The following is a 23,138-nucleotide window of genomic DNA, read 5'->3' as shown; positions in this document are numbered from 1 at the left end:
AAATCTCCCAGCACCTGGCTACTACCCGTGGTCTGTCATAGTGCTCAGTGGTCTGAGGAGAACGAAAGAAAGAAACATGAGGACATTGGAAAATTAGTCTGAAGAGAAGAAACTTTGAGTTGTTGTAAGCAGTGAGTCAGTTCGAGTTTGGTTGCTGTCAGGAAAACAGCGACTGCGACAGAAATGCCTTCCTGCCGCTCTTAAATTGGATAAGAGCTACGTTTAGTTATTTATTTCACTCTCACTTGTGTGATTATATTGATGTTATATTATACTGATGTTTGAAAAAAGCCTGTTACCTTGAGTTTTTTTTTTCCCACTGCTTCAGAGAAAATGGTTCAGGACAATATTTTATGATGATAAATGATGAACGTTTATAACAGTTCAACCCGTTTTCAAATATATTTACCAAGGCTGAAAATGCTTTAAAAATCCCACATGTTATCAAGTTTCTCCTTTTGTTTCCTCCTAAAAAGTTAAAGTAGTCTTTTTAGAAAAAAATGCTGCAATTAGTTTGATTGACAGTTATTACTTAAACTAAAAATGCTTATAAAATAGAAAGTAAATAATAATTCTTATGCCTCCAGCCTGACATAATTAACTGTTATTTAATTGGAATTAAAGATGGTGAATTTCTCCACCAATAGTTATAGTAAAAAAAACATTTGTTATTCATCAACTAAAATTTCTTAATCAAGTCAGCCTCAGTTTTATGCATTTTGTTTGATCAATCAAGCACCAGGACTATAATTGTTTGAACAGCAACTGGAAATGCCAGGTAGCAATACACAAGATCTGATCATCAAATATTTGTTTAGGGAAACCAACCAAGAAAAATGGCCGGCTCTGTTTCAAGTCTTCATGTTACCAAAGCAGAAGGACGTCGCTTCCCTCTGATATCTGAAGCTGACGTGGAGACAGGTTGACTGACATCTCATTACTTCAGCTCCGTTATACTCCAGGCGAACACTGATCCTTTTCTTTATTTCCGCCACTACCTCTCAGTTACCTCTTACAGTTAGTGGCAAACTGCAATTTTCAAGATTTTACATTTTTAATTATTTTTTTATTAGCAGCGAAAGACGCAATGTTTTAACATCTGTTTGCACTTTATATAATCTGCTCTCAGTGCTTCAACCAAGCCTTCTTCATACAGCAGTTCTCCACAATGCTCCCTCGTTTCACCCTTTAAATATTCGTCAGAATACAACAGATTGCACCGTGCATGACTCTGTTCTGCAGTGTTTTTTTAAATTAATTTAGTATGGATTTAGTATCTGTTTCTAAATATTTGTCATAGAAAAATATTCGAATAATATTGAGTTGTATATATTTTTTGTTGCTGGCATAAAAAGCCCAAGATGATTTCTGAGTTTTAAAATATAAATTTTTAAAGCGGCTTTCCCAGAAACCAAAGGTCCTACAGCTTTTCTCTCTTTTCATACAGCTCCTATTTTTCTCATTATTTTATTGTTATTTGTTTTAAACACTTTACTAACTTTGCTAAGTGTCGTTGATTTGTCATAGATGATGACTGGATATTATTTATAAGTGACTAACTGACTAGCCTCTGTTTTATTTTATTTTTTTAAATTTTTTGACCCAAATAGAATCAAATTTTATGTGCCATAAGGAGCCAAAATGGCAAGCCAAGTCAGAATCCAGTGCTCTGAAGAAAACTGATGCATGTGTACCTCTCCGGACCCTGAAGACACCACCTCCGTCCACAGCTTCGAAAAGCATGGACCAAAAAGATGAGGTGCAAGACGCCGACAGTCATATCTCTAATAATCTTCAGAAGTTTAAATATATTTGTAATTAAGCTACTGGAAAAAAAGGTAATTAAAACATATTTAATGGTGCTGCTTTAAGCTTTTAATTTGTTTTCTTTTTTTTCCCTGCAGAACCTGATCATTGAAGTTCCTGAAAATATCACCAAATACCCCTTTACCATCACGAAGGGGCAGATCGACCCAACGGCGGCAGATTTCTGTCACTTCAAGCAGAGCTTTACTTTGTGCTGGGGCAGTGTGCTTGACGCTCTGCAGGCCCTGACAAAAGTGCTCAGGGACTTTGCAGTGCCTTTAGCTAAAGTAAGTGGAGAGCGTCTTGTGGACTTCTGTCACAGTTGGGGTGCTGGTTGGAGAAAGGCCCCTTCAGCAATCACTCTCCTCTCAGTGCTCGAAAACCGGGAGGAGGTATCAGATCTGGTCTCACGCCCAGGTCAGCGCTACAAGGGAGAGGGGGGTGTTGAGGCCGCTGCCATCCTCATACAGTCCTGCTGGAGGCGCTACTCAGCCAAGACAGCCTACCGGCGGCTCTGCCGGTGCAATCGGGCTGCACGCACGATCGCAGCGTCATGGTGGAGGCACGCTCAGAGGTGTCGTGTCAAAAAGGCCCTTCAGGCACGCAGGTTTAGACAATTAGAGAATCATCGCAGGAGAGCACAGGTGACGTTTACATCTAAATGTTGATTTCTCCTATTTCACTTAACGTAATATATACAGATTCTCCAAAAATGTTCCTAATTTAAAGTTTTGTTTATGAATAACATTATTTTTGTTATCTTAAATATTATTAATTTTTACAAGATATCTTGTTACATATCTGTTTTCCATATATTCACAATAGTAAGATCCAATCAGTTTTTTTGAATAGCAAAACTCTAGTGCCCTAAATCTGTTGTCAAAACCAGAAGGACAAAAGTAAAACATTACTACACAACACCAGCGTGCCATGTTTAAATTTGCTTTAGTGCTGCCAGTTAGGGATGAACAGAAACATGTTAAAAAATACTTCCACAAATAAACACAGCATTCAGGTTGGACATGGGGAAATAAAAAGAGATTTAAACATTTTAGTTTTGAAAATTATTTCCCAAGTTGCAGTTGATTGCTTTTTCAAAACATACAATATATGCTTTTATTTCAAATATTCTGATATGTACCTTCCCTCTGCTACGATCAGTTTTAGATTTTTTTGAAATCTTATTGTTTTATCTTTGCAAAAAGGTATACTTTCGAGTATATGACAGGGCAGATGTGCCATATTGTGTAATTTTATTCCTGTTCACGTCTGTGCTGTCATCTGGCCTGAACATCTTTTAGAGTGCTGACATAATATTAATTAGTGCCTACAAGTTCATTTAGTTTGAACATCACTGTGTGTGTATACATGCAATAAATGTATGTTCTCACTCTTTAAACATTCATACCCTGTTAATTAAGCCTGCTAATCTTCCCCTGGCAGTAGCATCATGTACCTTGCTGATTGAATTAATTGTAAGAAGATGTTTCTAAAGTAAACGCTTAATTTAATTACGGTAGTATTTCATGCTTGGTTTGCTCCTGCGAGCCAAGAGAGAGATTGGCTTGGTGTGTTTTATCTATGCAGTGATGAGATGATTTGTGTGTGTGTGTGTGTGTGTGTTTGCATGCTCAGCCTGTCTCCTCTCTGATCACTCCTTTTCTCTGTCCCCAGCATCTGGCAGCCAACTGGAAACACATCCAGTCGTCCAAGAGGACCATCATCCACATCCCTTCATTAGGTAGCTTTCGTCGTCTCTGCACACACACACACACACACACACACACACACACACACACACACACACACACACAGACGCACACACATTTGATCTAGAAGCAGTCATCCCCGGTCTCACCACTCTGCTGCCCCAGTCTGTGGCCCTAGTGCAGACACTCTGTCTCATTCAAATGACTCTCTGCAGGAAGGCACTCGCTGGATGATGACAGTCCCCATGCCAAGGAACCGAACAATTTAGTCTCAATCGCCATTTAATTTGCAGATTAAGCAAATGAAAAACCATTATGGCGAATATTTACAAGAGCCACAAAGGTCTTGTTTTATTGCTGTGCAAAAAAACAATCCGCACTGTGTTTTTATGCTAAACATGGAGTGCAGGCTATGATCAGTTCATGTTCTAATTTCTCCACAGTGCTCACATTTAGACTGTAATCAGGCATGCACATTGTAAATCATTGAGCGATTGTCTAAAATTATTAAGCCTAATTACTAGCAGATGGAATGCTTTATTTGCACTTGGGGTGGCTACAGAGAGTGCTGTGTGAGCAAGGATAATTAGAAAGTTGAACCCCATTGTTGTTAATTAGCATGAATCCAATCATTTAATTACCTTGATTCAGCTGAGGATTCTCTCTCAGGCAGAAATCCAGACCGACACGGGCTAAAATCCTGGCAGTATCACGGGATGTAGTTTGGTGGTGGCTGGACATGGTGCAAAAGGACTCCCAGCACACGTCAGGCTCTGCACCTGCTTGTTATTATGCTGAATTAATCAAAGGATTGCTATGCAGTCTGATTGGACTTTTACTCCCTTATTCCCTCGACTATAGTGACATGATTTTGAAGCTGCAGGGCTGTGCATTTTTTTTTCTGTTTAAAAGGATTGCATGACCTCACTGTGACAGGTTTCTCTCAGAGCCAGCGACTGAAGTTAAGAAGCTATGACATCCTCCAGAACACCCAAATAAGCAGACTGTGTGATGTTAGAGGTAGGAGTTCTTTTTTTTTTTTTCTCCACAGCTGGCTTGCTTTACTGTAATTTTAAAATTAAAGCCCTTAAAGCCCTCTTTGTAATTGCAGATGAAAACGTGGAGGTGATCTATGTGTGCTCGCTGCATTTGGGGGAAGACATCTTGCAGTACTACAGCAGCCTCCTGAGCTGTGATGGAGCCACAGACGGCGCTGATACCAGGAACACCCAGGCCTCGCTCTGCAAGAGGCGCTTTATTATCCTAACTCCTGAAGCTGTAGACTATTTCCCTGTAAGGTTAATTGTATTCATTTATTTCTTTGTAGACAAAAACTTTTCGGTATTAAACGTCCATGTGCTTTTCCACAGCGTACATACAATTTACTGTTAGATAGAAGCCTACCGTGCCACGGGAAGGGCACGGTCATTTGTAGTTTATGAATCGTCCTCTAGAGGGTACTAGAGAGGGTCATTAATATATAGTTTTCCTAAGAGAGCAGCACTTTAATGGTTTTCAGTGCTTCTTATTATGGTTGAAATTAACTTTTGCATTATTTTTCATTTTTCTGTAAACACAGTAAAGGTTGTGTTATTGTTGTACTTAATAATAGCATTTGTAACAAGCTGCTGCAGTGCTTCTCAGAAGATAATTAAACTTTAGCTGGTTTATATAAGTATTTATTACATCTGCTGCCTAAATGGTCAGGATTGTGTTCTTTGCCTTGATACAGTAAGATCATGGAGTAGCTCTGTTGTTGTTGTTGTTGTTTTACCTAAAAGTACTCTATCCACCTTTTAGAATTATTTAGACTGAGTGTGCAACATGACATGGTCTTCTTCATTTCTTTTTATTGATTTTCCTGCTGTTTTGTTGTTAAACTGTGCCAGACGTGTTGCTGAGATGGATCGCTGCGACCCGTGGCTGGCAGCGCATTCTGCCAGTGACAGAAGGGATAATTCCATGTGGATCAAATAAATACAGATGTGAAGTAATTAGTTGTATTCCCAAGGAGCTCGTTGGTAGCACACATTAAAGAAGTGAAGGATAGGGGAGGCCTCCCACAGGCAGATTTTATCAATTCAGCCTGCTAGAATACAGGAGAGGTCAAACCCCTGCTGGCTATATGAATAATAGATCTGTTGTGTGTACATTCTGATAAATCAGGTCAAGTAACAGCGCGTAGAAGGCATGCTGAAAAGGTGTAACTTTAGCCTTCATCTCTTCCTCTTCTTTTGTTTTTTCAGACCCATAACATGTGTCTGTCTACGCTGCTGAAGTACAGTCCACGCACCCTGAAGCGCATCAAACACCTGATCCAGGGGAAGCAGGCCTACATGGTGGGTGGAGTTAGCCACATGGACGACCTGGCAGTGGCTGATGAGCTGGACGTGCCGATCTTGGGTCCAGAACCAGCAGTTTCACAACTCTACAACACTAAGTCTGGAGGAAGGAGGATCTTTGCTGTGGCAGAAGTTGATGTTCCCCCTGGTCAAGCAGACATCTACTCACTAAACCAGGCAAGACACCGAAAAACACAGATACATACCTATACTTCATACAGCAAATATCTAATATAACAAAAAATACTAAATTTATTTTGCAATGTACTTCTTTTTTTTTGTTTGTTTTAGCTTCATGAAACACTAGCAGAGCTCATGACTCAAAATATTAACATGCAGCGCTGGCTTTTTAAGATGAACTTGCAACATGGTGGCCGTGTTACAGCGTACTGCGATGTTTGCCATCTTGGCTGCTATAAATGGGCTCTGCAGCGTTATCATCGTTACGGTCCTGATCTATGGGGCTCAGAATGGATTCAGGTAAAAATATGACCTAGATCATAGATTCTTATGTTTGTCCTGCCTTCATATAAAATATTTAACCTCTAATGAAAACACTATTTAAATTTACTTGTAACTATTATTGATTAAACTATTTTTTTTCACTGTTATGTCATCTTTTCATGGCTTCCTTCAAAGTACTGGTTTTAAAAAGTGAAGTCAAGATTTCCATGGTTGTTTAATGTTTTTCTAACAATATCTTCACACTCATGGCAATGCAAAATTAGTAAATCTATAGCTGGAATGGAAACATTTAGGTACCTAACAGATAGCATTATCGTAAAGTTACATATTCAGTTTGATACTGTGTCATATGTTCTAATGAAATAGGTAAAGAAAATACAAACAAAAGCAGAGGTTGTGTTGAGCAAGATAACATTGTTTAGTTTCATTTAATGAGTTACAATTTTAATCTCTTTAAACTGTGTCCCTAATGTCTAAGAGCATTTTATATTTTGGGGAAAACAAAAGCATGTTGGGTTAGTTATGTTCAGTCAGTACTTTAATTAACCTGCCAGTGTTGATTAAATCACAGTACAGACTATTTAGATTTTTTATGTATGTAGTATAACTATTCTGTACAGCTGCTTCACAGCTGCTTTGTGTCTTAAAAGTACATTCAAACACCTGACAGCAAAGCTTTTTAATTTTTTTTTTAATTTGTTCTTGCAGGAAATAAAAACTGTTCACTCTAGCTCCCAGACATTTATACAGCTTTAACATTTCAAATTCCTCTATTTATAAAGTTTGATATATGTCTGACTGAGAAAACCTCAGTCAGACATATTTAGTGTACATAAAATGTACTTAATCAGTGTTAAACCATTCATTTACTTCAGATGCAATCTGTACACGCTTTCTGAGCCCCTGGCTTTTATTTCTCATATGCTTACAAAGTAGCCTTTGATTTTCTGTCATGTGTTAATTACCGTATTTTGCCATTTAACTGTGAGCTTTGTGTAAACTAATTACAGGCTAATGATTGTGGGCTTGGAGCAAAACGATTTTACTTTTTATTCCATTTGAAAGAACAGCAGTCATCTCGAGTTTCTTATGGGTCTATTCCTGTTAGCTTGTTCTTTGATTCATAGGGCATGCATGGTGCGGGGCTGTAATTGTTGTAGCTTTGGTGCTGTTAATTACGGCAGAGAGTAGCTGAGCCACAGCCAAGGTCTATAATGGTGGCTGAGGCTGCAGAGGAAAGTAAATGGGGTTTCTTTCACCAGCTGGGGTCCCATGGAGAGGGAAGAGTGCCGAGGGCCCCAGTGTAGGCCGACAGCCTCAGGGCTTCTGGGCCATATGGACACAACACTAACTGGCCTTTATTCTACACCTTGCTCTTTTAATCAAAGCAAAGCCCACATCCTGTGCTCCTCATTGCATGATTTTTTTTCCCCTTTTTTGTTATGACTTTGTTTCCTCTAAAATGCGTTAAACGCATTCAATTGTCCATCTGTTGTACTTGTTTAGGTTGAAAACAGCAATTTAGCTTTAATGCTGAAAAGTCACAAGATTACAAATATTGCATTCTTTGTCTTATAACTAAAAACTGTAGATGAATGTTTAAGCTCGTCAATATAATTTTAGGTATACTGTGTGCATTTTATTAACAATAAGCACATCCTACTGCACTGAAAATAAGACCAATAAATAGGAAGTAATTAAAGGTCCACAGAAGCTCAAACTTCTTTTATTATTCATAATAATAATAATAATAATAATAATAAATATTCATAATTATCAGCCCTACTTATAAATAACAAAGAGCAATGATTAAAGTGTGTATGAGCTAATGCAGTGTGTTAAGAGTTCAGTGGAATACCTTTTGACATTATTAATCAATGTGAAAATAGAAAGGAAATAAGAGAGTATAACTGTCCTCGGTTTGTGTGCACATATTTTTTTAATTAATGCTTGTTCTGAAAGGCTCAGTATGAAAATGCACGATTCAGAAAAAACTATACCACGTGGTCTTTTAGAGTAATACCGACAATTACATCCTCCCAGGCTGTGCAAAACAAAGCCTAAAAGGATACAAAACGGAGGAGGAGCTACTTCATCCACATTAATAGGATCTTCCACACACAGAGGTCTGGGAAAACGTGTGTTTCTCTAAATATTGTGAGGCCCACAGCTTCCAGCACAATGTTTCAGCCTGAAGAAAGCCCCCAGGCCTCTTTTAGCATTTACACAGAGAGAGGTTAAAGACATGTAGATCTTCAACCATGCAATGCCTGAAGGGGGCCATACACACACTTAAGCGCTCACACAGCTTGCATATGGATCATTAGGCACAAGAGGGTAAAAATTACACCTAATAGCTTCAACAGATGGAGTATTTTTTTCCGTCATGCTGTGTACAAACAGATCTTAAGGAAAACCTTATTTAGGTTAAGTTTGTCATCGAAATGGGTCATTTGACAATCACTACCACTGAAGAAGTGGAGGGACATTTCATACAGATGTTTTCTGTCTAAATATTGTGCAATCCGTGCTAGCGTGAAGGAGTTTAGATATCTAATCATCTGGCTTTTTATAGTTAACTTGAATTAAAAACATCTGTCGTCACTGTTTTTGTCAAATTCTATAAATACTTTATTTGTGACATTGTGACACATTGTCGCCTCACTTGTACTAAAAGTTCAGCAGACGTTCAGAAAGTGAGAACGAGTGCAGTGAGCTGAGGTGCAAATTTTGATGGGACGTTGTTAAAAAATAAAAGCTACGTGAAAAACACACAACTTGCCAAACAGTATCCTCGTATTTCCCGAAACCTACTGTAGTTTCTGAATTGGTCCACTGTGCAATGAAGAGCTGAAATGGCAATCAAAAAGGCGAGCATCCATTTTATTTATGGCCAGATTGCTTCAGCTTTATGTGGACACCAAGCAAAGACTGAATCCTATCACAGGGTCCTGTACGCGCTTTAAGTCCAAATAATTTATGGCAAAATACCTCTCTTTCGTTTCTTCCTGTCCTGCTGTTTCTGTGAACTGCACAGGCAAAGTCCTGGGGTGAGCTTGCTCTTCCGTTGAGAATGACAACCGTTCCCTTACACTTTTTGCCGCACCATTGTCTGCTTTATGGTTTGTATAGGGGGAATCACTGTGCAGCATTTGACCTCGCCTCTTACAGTAGTTGAATATGATGATGGCTGTTACATGACTGGAATATCAACAGCATAATCTCTGGTCCTGTCTCCAGTGAAGCCAGACAGCATATACTCAAAACAAAGTAACGCTCCAGATAGTACAAGAGAAGAACAAAGATATTATCTCCATTCTGAATTTATTCATCTTTCACACAGATTTCACACATTTTCTTTTGTTTGGGCAAATGTGATTCTTGTATAATGGTGGAACACACACATTACTGCATACAGAACTCTGTATTTAAAAGAGGCAGTCTTTTTACAGTCTATTTAACATTGTCAGTTGTAGTTTTATAATACATAAATTGAAAAATGACAGTGAAAGGTTTAGAGTAGGTGGCGAGATTAGTTACCCTGTTAGGAAAAAAAAAAGAAGTGTTGCTAAAGTCTTTAAGGGACACCTAAAGCCAAAGCTAAAAATTAACAGCATAATTAAGTGGTGAAACCATAATGGTATTTCGTAGTTACAGAAACAAGAGTGATATCGATCCCAGTCAAGCCCTGATTGATCCCCAGATAGATGGGGTTGGCTTAAGTATTCATCAGCTGCCCAGTGAAGAGAGTTGTTATTGAGGGCAGGTGGTTTGAGGCTGTGAGTTAAAGCTATTAGACTCCTGAGGCCTTCTGATAATAGGCTGTCACTCACAGATAGACACTCTCGCAGTATCCAGCAGGCACTCTCACAGAAACTGAAGAGGTCACCAAAATCTCATGGATAATAAGCAGTCATCTGGATAATCCAAGATGCTCTAGTAATGTTGTCAAGACTTTCAAAGCTTGATAAAGGGACCAAAAACAGTAAAAGCCTTTTTTTTTTTTTTTGTCAAAATGAATATAGAACCATATACCAGATCTGTACACCTGTGACCAGTTTGATGTCACTGATATGAAATATGTAATATTTGCACTTTAACTTTTTTTTTTTCTGTAGGAGACTGTACTGCTCAGATATTTAGATGAGATCCCAGAATGGCTGGCCCATTATGCCCAACCTGCTAAAACCTCCTCTTATCCCAGCTGGTCCTGCTTCCTGAAGACCTTCCTCAGGCAAGGTTAGACACTTTTTTTTTATCAAGCTCTGAATGCTATTCACCTACAAGCCTATAGAGTATATATTTCCCATGTCCTTTTTAGCTCCTAGATGTTGCCTCTGTGAAGGGACAAATTAAATAATTTTTATGTCATTTTCAGTGGTTGTTACCAGTGTTCAGGTGCTCCAACAGAGCTGGCGTTTTGTCTTGTGCATGGAGCCATTTTTCTGCTCTCTCTCTCCCTCTGTCCAGGTGGCGTAGTGGAGGCATATCCCCCTTCAGAGAGTGTCACCTATCTGACAGTAGATATGTTACTGGAGCCAGGGGGTGAGGTGACCATGCTGTCCTGTGGAGATCAGCTCCACGGCTCCTGTCAGCTGGAGGTCATAGGGTCCACTGTTCCTCAGACTTCTGTACATCCAGACGCCTTGCACTCCATCTGCGTGCGTGTGGGTCGGGCTTGTCTCCAGCACCTCATTGTTGGCTACGTCTCTGTGGGCCTAGCTACCTATATGGACAACCACACCAAGGAGCAGAAGGTGAGCCACAGACAAGAAAAAAGAAAGGTTTAGCTGTGGCTGCCATGATAAATATGAACCATACTGTTGCGGCCCATTTTGTGAAATCGCTTTCCTTCACCATATTGGTGGAAAAGATCAATTTTTCAGCCGGATTGGGGATCTATATAACCAGATAGGTGCCTCCTACATATACTGCCCCCTTGGGATGTAGAAAACAAGACGAGGTAAACTGTGGGCACAGGGAACAAATGTGTCACAAGGCCATCTAATAAACTGTCAGGTCCCATCGTGTCAATACACTGATTCCACCATTTAAAGCTTGGCCTTTAACCTTACAATACGGAGAAATTCAGAAGCACCTATTTTTTTCTGACAATAGGTCATTGTAAAGTGGTTTGACAGATTCACAAGGATACTCTGTCAGTGTTTAACCCCTAGCGGGTTACCTGCAGCGCTCTGCTCAGATGTATTACATTGTTATAGCGAGACACCCGCTGAAGCCTTAACTCATTTGTCAGGATTAAGTTTTGTTGAAAACTTCTTGGTTTATGATATTTGAAATGGACTTGTTTATGATGGTTTAACCTCTGCTCCTAACATGTGGCTATATTGGCTGCCTATTGATCCAGAGCTGTAAAATGGAAGGCTTTGTTTATAACGTGGTCGGCAGATTTCAGGAAAAATGCAGCACGGTGGAGAAAATCCTGAACCCGATTTAAAGATTTTAGAAAACATAAAAAGAAAGAGCACTGAAGTGTTGGAAAACACTCACTTCTAGTAGAAATATAGCAGCTACTTATAATGGATTCTATATTGAAATATTTCCCATTTGCTTTTTTTCCCCATATTAATTCTAGAAGTAAATTAATCCCTGTATTTCCAGACATTTTTCCCAGCATTAAAAATCAGTTTGGATTACAGATTAACTGCAGACATGCTCACCACTAGAGGGTAGTATCCTCTGGATTCGATGATAATACACAGAGTAGAGCAACATTGCAATTGTTGTTTTGGAAAAATAAAATATATCTTTTTTTGTTGAAATTTTATTTTGGTGGTAATTTTGGTTTATATATCCTTTAAGAATAAAAGAACAGGCAGTGATATTGTTCTGGCTAGATTTTCCAACATTGTTTTCAGTTTAAGGTATAAATATATTTCTGTAAATCTTAGAACTTTATATATATATATATATATATATATATATAAAACATAATTATGTTTTTGTTAAATGAGTTTAGCTTTGAAGAAGGAAACATTTTTTCTCCGATAAAAAATGGGACATAAGCTGATTCTTAGTTAAACAGTTTAGAATAAAATAACGACAGCTTTAAATTTAATTTTCATTTCCAATGTTGACCCAAATTTGAATTGGACTTACTGAAAGCATAAATAACAATAGACTATAATACAACATGCGCTTCAATGGAGGCAGGAACTTTAATGACAGATTCCTAACCATCTCCTAGCACACACAAAGCTCAGACAGAGGAGAGCCACGTGGGCAAACCTGTCTGGATTTAAACATCAATTTAGATTCAGACCTGTTGCTAAAAGCTGCCTACTTTATTTGATTGGAAGAAGTGGGTCACATATGTTTGCCCTTGCAGTCTCTGCTCACATTGTGGAACAGCGGGGCCACAGCTGCAGCATCGGGGGTTTTAATGAAAATGCTAGGCAATAGAAAACAGGTACAATCCAGGCTTACATTTCCTGCGGCTTTGTTAAGAGCGACAATGGGACATGGGAGTATGAGTTTTAGGGAGTTGAGTGAATGGCTTGGAGTAGTGTGTCCATCACTCACCTGATACATACAAACATGCTTCTGCTAAGTTGTAGGTACTTTTTTTTCTGCAGTAGTTATTTTATCCAGGTAAGCTGTTGCTGAATGTGGATATAAAGTAAAACACATGCTTTTTGTAGTACTTATATTGCATAGGAAATATTTTCTATTCTGTCACTTTATATGGAAAAATGAAGCATACTGGAATTTTATTGTGCTGCAAGTTTAAAATCAGAGGTTTTTTCTCAATGAAAAATACATAGATTGCTATTTACAAACATACAGATTTATGCAGAACAATTATAATGTAAATCTGAAGTGATTCGGATCTTGTAGGTATGATAGTTTGAGATTTTATGATTTGTACAATTTACAATATTTATGATAATATTATCTTGATGGATTTGAAAACTTTTTTTTTAAAAATGTTATCGTGATTAAATTAAACCCTTTCAATATTCTCTGGGGTTTATTGAAAATGAATCACTGCAGAGACACATTGTCGGATTGATCTGCTTAGAACATTGTTAAATTTAGGCGTAGGCTTTCGTTCGTGTTTTACAAAGCAAAGAAAGCCTCCTAGATTTGTACATTTAGATGTTTGTGTTCTGGTGTGGAGAAAAAGTGCTCAGTTCACTGAGACTGTAGGTTCAGACAGGCAGCAATTTGCATCCAGTGGCAGGAGCGTTTACTTTGACAAATAGGAATAGCTAAAGGAGGCAGCCGACTGCCACTTAGTTATTAACAACTCCTTCACTGGTGATTTATTTGCCACTTTTGAAGAAAGGGCATAGCTATTAGGTTATTATCTGCAAAATTAGCCCTGTTTAAGTGGAAGGCTACGTCCATACCTGACCCCTTAATATACTTATAATGATGCCATTTACCATACATATCTAAACTTTACTTCTCATCAGACCTGAACCAAGCAAACTAGCCCAGGGCAAACTGAATCCGAACACACACAGAAGAATTTACTTTGTGCGTGTGTCACTGATACAACCAAATCACCTAAAAATGGCCAACGCAAACGCCTAATGGTCGTTTGCTTCCACCTGCCTCTCAGCACTGATGACGTTTTGAAGATCAAAATGTGCTGACCCCAGCTCTAAAAAGGTTAAATAACTGGAGATTTTATTTTTGTGAAAAGCTAAACTGTGAATGTTTGTTTTACTGTGTCAAGTTGTGTCTGCTCTCGCACATTGTTGGCAGGTTTGGGTCATTGATCTGGCCGTTGGTTACAGTGACCAGCTGGCCATGACCCAAATGCTGCTGATGGTGACCGGAGGATCGCTGAATTGGCAGACAGGATGTTTAGAAATTCAAATGCCAATCGGACGGAAATGCTGTGAACACCAGGCTGCAGTTAAGGTACGACTGCTTTGATAACAGGAATTGATTTTAAACAACCAGGACTTTGATTCAAATTGCCACATTTTTTTTTATCTGTGTAGTTTTTTTTTTCTTCTTTGATTTCTGTTAGAATTGTCTGAATTAACAAAGAAACCACCCTGTTTAGATTATTCTGAAGCTGACTTTGGTGTAAGATATTTAGACTAGATAGTTACACCACTACAGTAATCACAAAGAAAGAACATTTTTATCCTATTAGTTGTTGGTAAATACAACTAAAAACTGTAACTATGCACAGGACTCAATTGGTGTTTAGGTCCAGAATTCATTATCATTTTGATAGATGAGCCTAAATAATCAACACATTAATAATTCATACAATTTTCATTATGCATGCCTGAATACTTCATCAACCTGGTGCCAGTCCATAAACAATAGAGTCCTTTTATTAGCAGTATGCCTGAGTTTACGCTTGTTAATCTGCGACTTGTGTTGTTTTATCAAACATTCATTTAGTTGGTGGCCTGGTGCTTCGCTGCAGCAGTTTTAGCCACTGCAGTTGTTAATGGCTTCAGCAGTGGCCATCATTAGGGACTTGCATATTACAAACACAATTAAGTCCCTGCTGGACACTTTTATTGTTGTGTAAGGGCCCTGGATTTGACAAGTGCAAACACACAGCCTTCACGGGGAGTTATGGGGCTTTCTCCTGAGCTCGCTGCAGCTTAAGGCCTGCTCCCTTCAGCTCCCACAGGAGCGAGAAGCGGCAACATTTTTATCCTCTTAAGCCCTGACACTTTTAACTAATCAACCTATTTAGTGTTACTCATCTGAATCCCTCTATTCAAACAATATATGCGGCGTTTAGCGTATACCTTCTGTTCATTCTCGAGTTTATTAAGAGTAATTTGTCGTAGCAAAACTTGCGTTTTCTTTGCTGGATGTCACACAGCCAGGATCATGTTTCGTTTGACGCGTCTTCGCAGAAATAATTGTTCCTCCCTTCAGTTAATTAAGGAAGGCCCAGCAGTTCACCACATGTGCCTCATACACATTATGTTCAATGATCACACATGAAAACTCAGCAGTGACCTACAGTGTGTGTGTGTGTGTGGTGTGTTTAGCCACCTCTTACCGTACTACATGACCAACATTTTAGATTTAATCCCCAAAACAACGGAGCCAAGAATGAACTGTTTTGGTTTTGATTAGCTGAAAAGATAAAATCTGCAATGTTTTGTAAATTCATTGTGTCGTCCTTATGTTTATCTATCTAATTATTATTATTATTTATTTTACAGGATCCTGTGGTCAGTTGTTTTGCGGTCATAGGGAGCCACTTGTTTCATTCTAATCTTTCAATGTTGTATCACAACACGTTCCTTAAGACGTGCAAGCTACACGGCATTGGGTTTAACAAAAAGGTAAAACTACCAGATTGTCTTGTATGTTTTTATAACTTTTCTTTCACAATATTAAGCTAATTAAATAAATAAATTATTTTAAACAAAACTTTGGTTTCACGTACCAAATTAATTAAGCTCTAAACATAGTTATCTTCAGTGTTCTAAGATGTCTGCTTGTTATAAGTGCACAAGTCACTCTTTGCGGAAATAATTAATCATTTTAAAATAGGGTTTTACTTGTTTTGGGTAAAAGTTGCAGTTAGTACGGCTTTAATGTTGTTGTCAATGTAGAAACACGAAAAACGTGAACTGTTTTCCACTGTAAGTTCAAATCTGAGGGCACTGAAAGCCTTGGGTGTGTTCTGAGCTTTCCCTTTAACTTTGTGTTTGTGAATCGCTTTTCAGCAGAAGCAAGGCACTGTTTTTGCCTTTTATGACCGCAGTGAGCGACGTAGCATTGGCATGATGTAAGTATTTCTTATTACATCTATTTTTATATATTGTGGTCAGAAAAGAATAATATATCTTTGAATCATCCAGAACTGAGTGATAGAAAGTCAAAGTCAAAGGTGCTTGAATTTGACTTTGGGAAAGGTGTTAGAACCCAGAGCTGTTTTTATTCTTTATAAGTCAAGAATGTCTTCCATCTGATCCTGACCTTGACATTTTCATAAAAGATCAAACATATATATATATATATATATATATATATATATATATATTTTCTTACTTTTAGATTCTCAGTTCCTTTTTCTTGCTAATATGAACCCATTTGGTATTAAATTTGAAGTTAACAAGTTTCATACCATTTAATTTTACTTTGTTTGAACAGAAACACAAAGAGGAATATTAGATGGGTAAGATGTTTAGCAGCGCTGGAAGTAAAAACCATTCTTTACAAGATTAAAATGCCACCTCTGGTTTTGTAAATTTTAGAAACTCCACAAGTTGTTAAGCAGAGGGTTATTTAACATATTTATCACAGAAATCCTTTAGCTTACACAGCTCTGGAACAGTTAAATCACGCTGTGCTCATCTCCCTATAGACTGAAAATGTGATCTGCTGAAAGTTTCATTTACCCACCAGCATCAAATGAACAAGGTGATTGTTTCTTAGCGGGCAACAAGGGGATCATTAGTAAACTCATTTGTTTGGTTTGTTGTTAATAGAACGGTCTCGGAAGATCTCCAGGGAGCTTTGGTGACCTTTGCTCAGAATCTGTCAGTCATTCATCAGCAAATATCATCCTCTAAAATGCAAGGAGAAACCAATTTCAAGGTAGTGTGTTAGTGATTTAACAGTTTAATAACATATGAAACTGTAGTGAGCTGAAATGTGTTTGCTGAAGAAAATGGAATGCATTTATGTTCAATAACTTAATTCCACAAACATGGTTATTAATGAAATAATCCCTATTTAAATTCCTGTGAAGTACTTAAATTTTTACTTTGTTTTTGTTTTGTTGTAGCAGGTGATGAAGAACATTGAAGATGTGCTGCAGGTTATATTTCAGAACAAGAACCATCTGAGGGATAAACCTGCTGCCTAGACTGCTGGTTCAACTGATGACGTATCCCAAGTATTACCAAATAAATTTCAAATACCAGTATAAATAAGTGGATATTTGAGAAGAACACAGACTAAAACAGCATACAAATCTTTAAAATATTTAGTTTTCTCCCTGCAGTCTTAATATACATTGAAGAGTAAATCTATACCAGCACTGAGCTCAAGATGTTTTAATTTGTGATGGAAACTTGAAATTACAAATATAATAATAGTGTAGGTGCAATTTGTAAAGATTACCATGAGGTTATTGTTTAGTGGTGATAGAAGTACATTTGTGTTCAATAATGTTTTTTTATTTTTTATTTTTTGCATTACATAAGAGAAAACATTTAACATCCAGCGACGAAGTGGAAAAAGTGCAGTTTTATTTTTAAAGGGCTTAAAAGATTATTTTCTAAATTTACAGGATCTTCTAGCTAGGTACTATTAGCAAGGGTTTATTCTTATTTTTCATTTTGAATTGTATTTTTTAGGCTGTGTGCTTTTGTTAATTCAGTAAAAATGTACAAGATGAAGAGCTTATAGCAAAAATATGTTTTTTCTGTTTTATTTAGGTTTCTTATGTAGGAACTTGGACTGAGATTCACAGCTTCTCTTCATTGTTCATTTTGCAGTTTTACAAACTATATGGAAGTACCAGATCTGAATAGGGAAGGAGATAAAGGAGAGTATTTATGCTTCCAGACTTTATTTCTTATTCAGTTTTCTAAAACATACAAGTTTGATTTTTACAAGTGGTTCAAGGTGCTTTTGTACTTATTGTATTTAAACGCTGAAGATAGGTATAGCTTTAATTTACAATGTAGACCCTTTTAAACCAAGCTACGTCTAAATATGTTCTTTAACACAACATAACTAACACAGTCCAGCTGCTGCATTCAAGTAGAACATAGTTTCCCCAGAATTAACCTCATGTGGTTTTAAAGAAGATTTAAACCCCGTGTGATTAAAAACATGATCTCATTACTTGAACAGACTTTTCTTTTTTTTTTTTCAGAAGTGCCATTGCCCTCATCTTTTGTATTAAACCTGTAAGGTACATTTAAAGGAAATGTTTGCACTTAGACATCTAAAATGACCATATACATAGTGTACATATATCACACAAACAAACAATTAAGTTTAACTCAATGTAACTTAGTAATATAATTAGTTTCCTTGTATTTTATTTTCATATATTGTTTAATTGTTAATAGGGGTAAAACATAAATCATAGTGGGTTTGGGGCTGTCAGATCTTCAAGTCATTTAATAATTTATATGCTGAGTTTTTCATATTTAGAGCAAAGTATGCGAAATAATATTCCAAAGAGTCTTGTGCATGGCTTGCGGTTTATATATTATTATTTTTTAGTTTTGAAGTATATAACGTGACTGAAGAAACCCTGGTCTAAATGTCTTCACAAAATTCATACAGCGACGTAAAAATAGTGTTGGTGGAACATTTCTTTCTGTGCTGTGTTTCTGCACGGACGAAATTCGAAGGCGTACCAGTCATCTTAAAGAGCAGAGAAAGATCAAAATTCTTCCTAATTTAAAACAACAACATGTAAAAAAATGATTTCGTGTTTTACTCTTTACATATATCCGCTGGTGCAGATAAATTTAGGAAGAATTCACGCGTGTTTGTCCGGAAATGAAGCTCTGCGCCGGAATATCACCGACAACAGGATTTATTTTTTTAAAGTTAGCAAATCGAACTTGAGCTCTTTTTCTCACTTTTGTTAAGCTTGAAGAAGTCTTTTATTAAACTACTCTGTTGTGGAAGTGCCCCATCAGCAGGTCAGAGCGTTGTGCCTGTAGTCCAGAGGATAATTAAGGAAGTCATGAAGGAGATTTTGCGGAGGATACACAACACGTTTCTAAAGGTCGCTCTGTTTCCGAGCACCTTCGGCCGCTCGGCTCCGCGGCCAGCAGCCTCGGAGGTGTTAAGCTGCCACCTGTTGCAGCGCAGACTCCCACCGTGGACCTCGTTCTGTGTCCGCTACAGCTCCGTCCACAACGACCAGTTCGGCTTATCAAACTTTAACTGGAGAGTCCAGGGCTCGAACTACCACATCCTGAGAACAGGCTGCTTCCCCTTTGTGAAGTACCACTGCACCAAAGCGCCTCCGCAGGACCTGGACTTTGAGGACAGGTTTTTCACCATGTTGAAAGTTATTAATCTGGGTCAATATTTCTTATCTGTCACACACACACACACACACACACACACACACACACACGTAGATAATTACTGTGTTTCAGATTCCTGTCACAGATGGAAGCAAATAACGCCTGTGTGTGCTGTTGTTGCAGGGATCCCCTGTTTGGCCTATGGGATCGGGTGCTGGATGGTGATAGGTGCTGCAGAAACAGTGCAGACCAGTGTTGGACCTGTCACCGTCTATTTCGCTTACAAAGAAGATGAAGGTGCACAGTTCTAATGAAAAGTGGACTAAATGTGCCACGAAGACAATATTTCCTGCCAAGCTGCTGTATTTACATGGCATTTATGTGATCATTTCTCACTCATGGTTGTGTCAAGCTGCACAATTTTATTTGTGATAAATTATTAAATATTTAATGCTGAACTGAACAGTCACTTATGTAAGTCATTAACATCTCCAAGAGTTTATGTTTATGTGGAAATCTGTTTTAATGATAATTTAAAAAAATATGCTTACTTTAAAGTAGACGGATGATTTGAGAACACTCTTTGCATTTTTAGAGGGTAAAAAAAAAATCATGCACTAGTTTCTAAGAATCATCTCTTAAAAATTAAGTACTTGAGAGGGAAAACGCTCCTGTCAGTGCCTGAGTAAAACCCTGAATGTGCATTTATTATCACCTGCTGCCAAAAGGCGAAAGCGGGTGGTGCTGTTCTTGCCCGTGTCGGTGTTTGTTTGTCTGTTACCAAAATATCTCCCAAACCACTGGATGAATTTTAAATGAAAGTTGCAGGAAATAATTATTGAATGCACATCTACAGCTGATAAACATTTGAAGTCAGTTCGATTTAAGATGGCTGACACAGCTGTATTCACTTCAAAAACACAAAAATGGTTATAACGCACTGAATTTTACATCCAGATGTGGTTTCAGCTGTGGCTGAGACTCATATTATCATCAGCACTTATTCTGAGCGCTAACAGGTTGTGGAAGATCTTTGTTTAAAATGCTGCCATTAACTATATGAAATCAACTTTTAGCAAAAGATCTCATGAACCTCTAAATGGATTTTAATCAAATTCTCCAGAAGTAATCATTAGATGTACATTTTCAACTGATTACCTATGGGAGTCAGTCCAATTTAAGATGGCCACTGCAGCTAATCTACATTGCCGACACAAAAATGTCTTTAAGCCAGTCAGTTTTACAGATATTGAGCTAAAATGTGATGTGAAGCTGAGAGTCACAACACATAGTCTAAGCGGGATGTTTTGAGATATTGCATGAGGTTGCAGATAACATCGTTTTCAGGGTTTAACCATAACGGCCAAAACTCCATCCCTTTTTTATCGTGAGATGATCTTAGTCTAAAACTCTAACATGAAAGGTGGCGGGTGATATGCATTCCTTCAACGATTGCTAGACCTTTAATTTGAGACTGATTTGCTTGACAAAAACTGGAGTCTAAATAACAGCAGCCTGTTTATTTAAAGTTAAATTACGGGTCACCCTACGTGCAACACATAGTCAATAGTGTTAGAGAAAAATCAGTGTCAGGACAGGTCTGATAAAACAGGTTTTAATTACCAAAATGTGCCTTTTGCAGGGAGACGTGCATCCCTTCCTCCGGGCCGTCTCTGGCCTTTGATTTCTGGTAATGTGCTCTGCTGACGGGGCAGGCTGAGCTCTGCCTCGGAGTTCGGCTCCCTCCGAGAGGCAGGTTGACAAACTGCCATATTGATTTCTCCCCTCTGAATCTCCTGCTTGTAGCATTTATCAGCGACCTCAATTTTCAGGCCTTGGCCTCTTCATTTTTAACCCAATGAAAATGAACGAATAATTTCTTGTTGTACATGGAAATCAATTCACCTTTTGACCTTCTTGTGTGCGTGAAGGCAGCAGTGTACCTTAAGCCTACACGCTGCTGGGGAGGGTCCCGTTTCATAAAATGTAATCATCAGTGCATAAATGTTTAACATAAAGTTGAAACTACCTCCATATTCCCTCCTTACCTTTCTTAAAAAATAGGAATAAAACATTTTATTTTAACTCTATAAGCAAACAGTTTAATTAAACGTGTCACATTTCTTGAAGGAATGCATGTCACCCGCCGCCTTTCATTCACGTGTTTTTGACTAAAATCATCTTATGTTAAAAGTCATTGCTAATTTGGTCAAATCTTAAAAATAATAACGTGCAGTCTCGTGATGTCCTGTGTGATCTGTTAGCACTTAGAGTATGTGTTGTGAATGACTGTCAGCTTCTACCGTACCACATTTTAGCTCAGTATTTGTAAAAATTACTCAGGTTAAGACATTTTTGTTTAGGCTAAGGTCGATCAGCTGTGGTGGCAATATTGAATTGGGTTGAATCCCAAAGTTAATCATTTGTAGAAGTACATCCATCGATTACGTTCTGAAAGCTTCATTAAGATGCTAACAGCACAGACATGCGCAAAAACATTACCGCTTCACCTTTTGTGGCGGGTGATAATTGCTGAACTCCATGTTTGGTAAAGTAAGTGAATGTACCGGTGCAGCACTTCAGCTACACTACAAAAAAGGCACCATCTTACCCCCGGTTGTATGCAAATCGTCTGAACTTCATGAAAAATGCACGGGCAAAATCCTCCCGAACAGCGTGACGACACCAGACTATCACTCTAATCAAACTAATTGCCTCGAACAAGGAACATTTAGACACACTTACAGAAATCTGATCCTTCGTATCGGGCTGCACGCATAAAACAAACCCTTGCTTTCGTTTGCCGCCTCTCATCGGGGCTGAAAGTGTGCATGGGGAATGCTCACGCAACCATGTCTTAATTACTCATTGACCCTTTGACCCGGGAGCCGCATTGATACCACCTTACAGGCCGACACAAAAGCGTTTGGGTTGCAGATGACTGCGGCTTTGTGTGCGGCTATTACGGGATGATGTGAAATCTAAACTGCGGAGCATGTGAGTGCATTGTATTTGCTTTCAGGGCTTCACCTTTGAGTCACTCTAAACTGCGGGGGAGGCCACCCCTTTGAGCTGGGACAGAGGCTTTGCATTACATATTGAGCCTTAGTCACCACCACTGCAGGTATAAGTTATCTGAACTGCAAATGGACTTCTGTAAATTAACGGAACGCGCCTGCGTTTTAAGGCGAGATTGATGCTTTTTAATAGCCTCGTCCCATATTGAAGTGTCTAAATTACGCCAGCGCACATCTAAAGCGGTAATGAGCAAACAATTAATGCCAGTTTGGCACGTTTAATTGCAAGCCGGAGCTGGTAATAAGTTTTGTCAAGGTGAAATCTTTAAATACTTGTACTGTTTAGAGTTTAGGTAAGTAAAGCAAAACAAGTGCTCAGACTGAGTGTGGTGTTAATGTAAATTGTTAATGTTCAGCAGTGAAATTGCTCATCAGCTCGCAGAGACTTGTTGTAATTATTTTCTAATTAGCTAATTCAGTTTTTTTTTCTTTCTTTCTGTCTAAAACGAACTAATAGAACAAACCATATTAATCTTCTCGAAACAGTTGATGGAGCCTCTCCGCGAATCAATTATTTAGCAGGAAAGTCACAGCAGCATTTCCTCTGTCATACAGATATATATATAAATATATATATTTATATATGGCTTGGCAGAAACAATTATGGTGTGAACAGCCCCTGCAGCTAATGCTCGGTGAGGTTATCATTATAAAGCCTGTGGATCGGCCACCAGCATCGTCTCGACGCCTGCTCCCCGAGCAGCGGGGACACCTGAGCCATCACTCAGCTCACGTTAAGGATCACACTGGAATTACAGGTTGATGCTGAAGTGT

The 23,138-nt window shown here is 38.3% G+C and overlaps 2 protein-coding genes across 3 annotated transcripts; both read left to right on the top strand.

Moving 5' to 3' along the window:
- The first annotated feature begins 829 nt into the window (after positions 1 to 829).
- Positions 830 to 18,139, top strand: iqch (IQ motif containing H). The gene is made up of 15 exons (XM_037978357.1): positions 830 to 921; positions 1,611 to 1,759; positions 1,905 to 2,450; positions 3,481 to 3,547; positions 4,452 to 4,535; positions 4,627 to 4,808; positions 5,762 to 6,034; positions 6,149 to 6,337; positions 10,441 to 10,561; positions 10,793 to 11,079; positions 14,057 to 14,215; positions 15,499 to 15,621; positions 16,009 to 16,070; positions 16,774 to 16,882; positions 17,076 to 18,139. Exons 1-15 carry the CDS (start codon positions 837 to 839, stop codon positions 17,151 to 17,153), a joined length of 2,514 nt encoding a protein of 837 aa, XP_037834285.1. The 5' UTR covers positions 830 to 836; the 3' UTR covers positions 17,154 to 18,139.
- Positions 18,140 to 18,609: 470 nt separating this feature from the next.
- lg11h15orf61 (linkage group 11 C15orf61 homolog) lies at positions 18,610 to 19,750 on the top strand. Of its 2 annotated transcripts, none has more exons than XM_037978356.1 (2): positions 18,610 to 19,309; positions 19,471 to 19,610. In XM_037978356.1, the coding sequence occupies exons 1-2, from the start codon at positions 18,999 to 19,001 to the stop codon at positions 19,580 to 19,582; spliced, it is 423 nt and encodes a 140-aa protein (XP_037834284.1). In that variant the 5' UTR covers positions 18,610 to 18,998; the 3' UTR covers positions 19,583 to 19,610. The 2 variants fall into 2 exon arrangements, with proteins under 2 accessions (XP_037834284.1, XP_017261219.1); XM_017405730.3 differs by having other exon boundaries at positions 18,615 to 19,341; positions 19,471 to 19,750.
- The last annotated feature ends 3,388 nt before the right edge of the window (positions 19,751 to 23,138 follow it).

Source organism: Kryptolebias marmoratus, linkage group LG11 (assembly GCF_001649575.2).
Source record: "Kryptolebias marmoratus isolate JLee-2015 linkage group LG11, ASM164957v2, whole genome shotgun sequence".
In the NCBI taxonomy this organism is placed as follows: domain Eukaryota; kingdom Metazoa; phylum Chordata; class Actinopteri; order Cyprinodontiformes; family Rivulidae; genus Kryptolebias; species Kryptolebias marmoratus.
Note: the sequence above shows the minus strand (reverse complement) of the source record. Positions and strands in the feature narration are given on the sequence as shown.